At 43.2% G+C, this 6,000-nt stretch overlaps 1 protein-coding gene across 10 annotated transcripts in view; it reads right to left on the bottom strand.

Moving 5' to 3' along the window:
* Positions 1-1,639: 1,639 nt before the first annotated feature.
* The window catches only part of EIF4G3 (eukaryotic translation initiation factor 4 gamma 3), a 419,008-nt gene continuing 414,647 nt past the window's right edge, over positions 1,640-6,000 (bottom strand). For all 10 annotated transcript variants that reach the window (XM_030222062.1, XM_030222064.1, XM_030222063.1 and 7 more), the window contains one exon: positions 1,640-2,539. In XM_030222062.1, coding sequence (XP_030077922.1) covers positions 2,358-2,539 — 182 coding nt within the window. In that variant the 3' untranslated portion in view covers positions 1,640-2,357. The remainder of the gene's footprint in view (positions 2,540-6,000) is intronic.

Raw genomic sequence — 6,000 nt, 5'->3', positions numbered from 1 at the left:
AACTAGGTAAGTGGATGTGTGACAGAGAGACTGGGTGAAGATACAAGAAAATGAGACAAGTGATATGTGAGGCAAAGCAGCAATTTGCCTGTTTGCCTCATCTATCAAGAGGCTGCTGTCACACTGCAGAAGGGGATGTTGCTGGCATCCTAAGGACCTATTTACTAACCCTTTTTTCCCCGTACAGACATAGAATGGGAAAAGAGCACTAGTAAATCAGTTTCTAAAAGAGCTGCTGCAGACCACTCGGTGGGAGGGAGGCAGGAGAAGTAGAATGTCTTGGGCACTTGCACCTGAATTTGAAAACAATTTGCCAAAGCCTGCTCTATTGCGCATAGTTCCCCCTTCCCCAGCTCCAACTCACACATTATAGCAAGCGCCCTTGGCCAAATGTACAAACTGTGGTTCACTTAGTAGCTAGTGTGCTATAGAAGTCCCCATTGAGCAATGGCTGAGACTTCTCCTGTGAACTCTGCCTCCACAAATCAGTCTTCCCTGAGATCAAACATACTGTGCAAGCATTTGCACTGAGGCACCAGGCCAGCCCTAGGGTCTACGCCTTAACTTTTTCACATAAGAGGCTGACAGCACTACAGATTGATTGATGCTATACTGCTAAAGGGTGGTGGAATGCAAATCTAGCTCCAACTGTAGAAATATGAAACAGGAGAAACTTATTGGTACCACTTTTCTGTTCTGCTCTGGGCAGTGGTCTCGTGTGAAATTTATTTACATGCTAGCAATAAATCAGTATGTCCAGTGCTTGATCTTGGTAACTGAGTGACCTTTATTTGCCAGGTGTCCTCACTCTAAGTTCCACTTGTTTGTTTGCTCACCCAAGAAAAGTCAGTCAGAGTAAGACACACAGGGATAACATGTCAAGGTCACCAAAAGTTAGCAGCAGAAGGGACATAACTGTGCTCTACCTACTAAATCACTCCCAGCATTCAGACATGTCCTACATTACCATTTCTTTCCCGTCTCTTATTTTATTTTCACATTTATACCTCCCACCATTCATTGATGAAGATGGACAATTCAAGATCTCAGGCTGGATGAGAAGCTTTGAATCTGCTGTACTGAGTGACCTTCAGCCTCTCCTCTTCTGATCTAACACAGTATCACCAGGCTCCAAGTTCTACACGCTTCTGAACCAAGGCATACTGCTTACCAAGAAAGCTGTAAGGCTGGACTGGTTTTAACGCATTTTGTAAACATGCACACACATCCATCATTTCCTCACATATACAATATATTAAAAATATACCTCCTGTAAGACAAGGAACTTGCAGAAGCCAGGGCTCTCACCCAGAACATTTCAGAAGGAGAGGCGGCTTTATTCCTTTTTAAACTTGCAATGTTCCTTTTATTTTGTTCTTTATATTTGGAAAATGAAAAGAAATAGCATGGAGTCAATTGCTCGGTTTTGCCATTTTTCTCTTTAAATATCTGTTCTATGTATTTACAAAACCTTAAAGTAGCTCTAAAGATGTTCCGATGAGTACTTCCCACGGCACCACTCCTCGACTGTACAAGTTCATTCTTCAAGCGCTTCCATCCGCAGCGACATTTGTATTTCTGGCTTTGCAACACATTTTTTTCTTCTGTTCCAAGGTTTATGTATGGTTAAGATTACTTCTTTTTAATTTGTGAAGCAAGCTGAGAGGCAGGCAGGCAGGAAGATTGAATGAAGGGGGGGAAAAACCCAAAAGAACTCCAAACTTGATGATCACTGCTTTTTGCTTTGCTCACTTCAAGCCCCTGTAAATTGGTTTGGTGCTTTTATTTTACCTACCTACCATGCTTCGAAAGCAAAAAAGTGAGGTGCATGGCAAGGGGAGGATATTTTAATTCTCTGCTATATTTCTTCCTTTCATACAATATAATTTGTTTATGGAAAATGCTAATTTAAAAAAATTAAACTGGCACTTGCAGTCATTAAAATAATAAAATTAACTTTTCCTTTATAGTTTAACCAATCTGGTTCATTTCTGGTTCTCTTTTGAAAATGAGTCTTTGTTTATAAAGAATATAATTAAAATGGAAAGAAAATTTCTCTCTAGGTAATAGGTGAAGTTTTGGTTCTCTGCACCTGCCTTCCTGTTGTAACTAGCACCCCCCCCCCCCTTCCCCAGTACCATATTTCTCCATGATCACCCTCGGTGGGTAATGTTCCATTTGTTTGCTTCCCCACTCGTGCGTACATGGGGTTAATTTTCGGCACGGGACTTGGCCTTGCTGCACTGTGATTGGCGAAGACATGAAACATTAAAAAAATACTTAAATTTTTTTCTTGCTTTTCATTGTTGCTGTTTGTGTGCCTGTAGGGTTTTATTTTTTTTTTCTTGTTCTAAGTTCTAGTTATCTTCAGACTCTTCTTCTGCTTCTCGCAGCCATGTGAAGAAAGCAGTGACAGATTTTAATGCTACTCCTTTGCCGTTCTGCTCAGCTGGGTCTTTGCTGCTTTCCCATTTGTAGAAGGCGTCCTCCGATATCACCTCCTCATCATACAGGCAGTCAAAAAACATTCGTAACAAGTCTACATGGTAAAGGAGAAGAGAACAGCAGCTTACAATAAGAACAACGGAGAAAATAATTAGAAGGTTTCAAACTAGGCTCAGCTGTTCAGACTAACCCCTCCCATCTTTCTAGTGAATTTTTAGCCATGGAATGACAACACTAAAACAAGCACAGCAGCATTACTCTTTCTATTCCCATTTCATAATGCTATTTTTGTTCTTTACTGATTTTTTGTTATTTTATTGGCTTTTTATGCAACGTAAGCCACTTAGTGTAATTCTTTGGTGACTGATTAGGCAGGGTATAAATAACAGAATACAAACATATGCTTCATCCCTCCTCCACTTGGATATTAACACACTAATAACAACTGATTTCCAACCTTTTTCTGACTTTAGCTGTTTTGTTGAGATTACAAAATGGGAGGCTTATTAATGGCGGCTATTAAGAACTGTTTCATGCTGCAAATTGGAAAGTAGGCTGAGGCACCCATATGCCAAACTTCATGCTTGTTTACTGTTGACTTGGATCAGCTTGGAACCTATGTCCTACAGATGGAAAGCAAAGTTTCCCACCTGTAGCAGGTGTTCTCTGAGGACAGCAGGATGATTATTCTTACTGATGGAGCCCAGTACTCTTTTCTAGATGTGTTAGGAAGTACCTCATCACACATGCTTGTGTCTCTCTGCTTGCTGTTGTCACACAGAATGCAACCCCAAGGGAAGGTAGGCAGGGCAGTAAGAATATTCATCCTGCTGTCCTCAGAGAACATCTGCTACAGGTCAGTAACTTCACTTTCTCCAAAGTTAAGCAGGATGAAGAATATTCTGATATGAATCCCTAGCTACCAGGCTGTCCTAAATAAAAAGGGAAGCCTGCAACAGACAAGTCCCAGTGACAAAACTGCAATTATTGATGTTTTTTGCTTTTTTAAATTATCAATTTTTTGAATAGCCTGGAACAGAAATAAACAGGCCTGGGGAGTGGAGTTTGATTGTAGACCTCAAATTCTGCAGGACTGTCTGACCAAACTGACTGTTGTATCAGCAACATGTGATTGTGTGAAGACCATGTTTCAGCTCTGTAAATCTCCTCTATGGAAGCTGATTTCAGGTGGACTAGCATTGAAGCCATGGCTCCAACGTTGTGAGCTGTGACATAACCTTAATTAAAGAGAGACAGTCTGCGAAGAAATTAGAAAGTGTGTGTTTACCAATGGCAGCCCTCATCCTACTGGGGTCAAAAGAAACAAAAAGAGGAGTAGACTATCTATGGGCTTTAGTTCACTCCAGATGAAGGCCAAGGCTCTCTTGCAGTATGTAGTGTGCTTTCTCCTTCATGGACACGTGTGGCTTGTGAAAAATGTTGGCTGAACAATTGACTGATTAAGATGGAATTCCAACACTAAGGAAGGAACTTAGGATGTGTGCACAAAACCATTCTGTTGTGATGAAATTGTGTTAGGTGGATCAGCTAACTAGGGCCTAGAGCTTACTGACCCTGCGGGTTGCTGAAGTGACTGCCACCAAAAACAAGACCTTCTAGGTCAGGTATTTCAGGTGACAGGTCTCAAGGTAACATTAAGATCTCATGACAAGGAGGGGGGAGCTTGATGGGGGATTTCATAAATAGCAAGCCTCTCCTGAAGCAAATAACTAAAGAGTGAGTAGAGATGGGCATACCCTCTACATGGTGTTAAGCTCCAGTTGCACTAAGTGGAACTCTTACAGAGTTGGTCTTGAGACCTGACTCAGACAAGTGTAGAAGGCTCTCGAGCAGTTTTTATATAGGATAGGAAAAAGGATCTAGGGCCTTGCCGTCACACCAGAAGGCAAACCTCTTCCATTTGAAACCATAGGACCGCCTAGTTGAATTTCACCTGGAAGCAAGAAGGATCTGGCAGAGACCCTCTGGTAGATTCAAAGAGTCAAAATCTAGCCTCTCAATATCTAAGCCATGAGTTCCAGACACTGGAGGTAAGGATGCAAGGGACCTTCCTTTGATGTGCTCTTGACCAGCCAGGGAAACCACGTGCACCCCTAGTCTGTGTAGCGATGCTGCAACTACTGCTCGATACTTGTGAACGCTCTGGGTGCTGACGTGAGGCCAAACGGCAATATGCAGAACTGGTAGTGGTGTTTCTCTACTCAAAATCAGAGAGACATCCCAGTTACAAGAAGTATGTGTACGTAGGTAGATGCATCCTATAAATCCAGAGCATAGCTTGTTCCTGAATCATGATGAATTGTGTGCCCAGGGAAATCATCCTGAACTTCTGCTTTACCAGATATTTCTTCCCTTAGGTCTAGGATGGAGCAAAATCATCCCCCTCCCCTCCTGTTTTCTTGATAACCCGCAAATACTTTAAATAAAATCCCTGTCCTGTTTCCCCTGGTGGAATGGGTTCAATTGCACTGGCCTATAAGAGCGAAGGGAGTTCCTTTGAAGCAGTTCCCTGCTGTTGAGCGCTTAACTTTGATGCTCTCAGAGGGCAATTTTGACGGACAGTTTCCAACTGTAGAGTGTAACTTGTCTGGGCTATTTTGAGAACCAGCTTCCCGAGGTTACAAGGGACTACCTTTCTTAGAAAAAAATTCAGGCTCCCTATCGGAAGGTTATCCGGGCCAGTTACTACGATTATGGCTATGCTGTCCTAGACCCAGTCAAAAGCTCGTCCTCTGCTTTGATTGGGGAGCCTGCTGGGACTTCTGCTACCTCATGCAGGAGACCCCTGGTTGTCCTGGGGTGAGGGATCCCTACATCTTTGGGAGTAGTAGAACATCTGTTGCCCTCCGTCAGCATACCTCTGAATGGTGAATGAGCCAGGAGTGGGCATGGACAATGACTTGATGGTAAAAGAGCAATTCTTGAATCTGTGACCTCCTCCATCTTGTCACCAAAAAGATAATCACCCCAGCATGGAACATCCACCAGCTTCTCCTGAACTGCAGGTCACAGGTCTGAGGCATGCAGCCAGGTGAGTCTGTACAACCCAATACTCAAGGCAGAGGCCCTGGACTCTGTCTTTAAATCTACAAAGGTTGCCTGGACCATGTGCTTTTCATACTCCTTCTCTTTGGCTACCAGCTGACAGAGTTCCTTGGCCCTTCCTGGAGGGTAGAGTCAGTGAACTTCGCCATCCTACGCACAACATTTCGCAAGTACGTGCTCATTAAAAGCTGGTAAGAAGCTACATGGGAGACAAGCATAATGTTCTGGAAAATTTATCCCCTGGTGATGAGCGAGTCTTGGAACTATATGCTCTTTTGAGTGCAAAGTGGACCACCACAGAAAGCTGCAGCTTCTTGAATCTGAGAGCCTTTTGGACTTTAAACATCAAGCAGACCTTATTGATCTGATGTTCAGAGATTTTTTTTGGGGGGGGGGGGAGGGGGGGCAGGTTCCTACTGCTTCATCTGTACATTCTTAAGAAAACTGTGCACAGGCAAGGTCATAACTTGGGGGGGGGGGGGGGGGGGG

This window comes from Microcaecilia unicolor, chromosome 13 (assembly GCF_901765095.1).
Source record: "Microcaecilia unicolor chromosome 13, aMicUni1.1, whole genome shotgun sequence".
In the NCBI taxonomy this organism is placed as follows: Eukaryota; Metazoa; Chordata; class Amphibia; order Gymnophiona; family Siphonopidae; genus Microcaecilia; species Microcaecilia unicolor.
The sequence above is the reverse complement of the archived record's forward strand: the minus strand, read 5'-3'. Positions and strand labels throughout refer to the sequence as shown.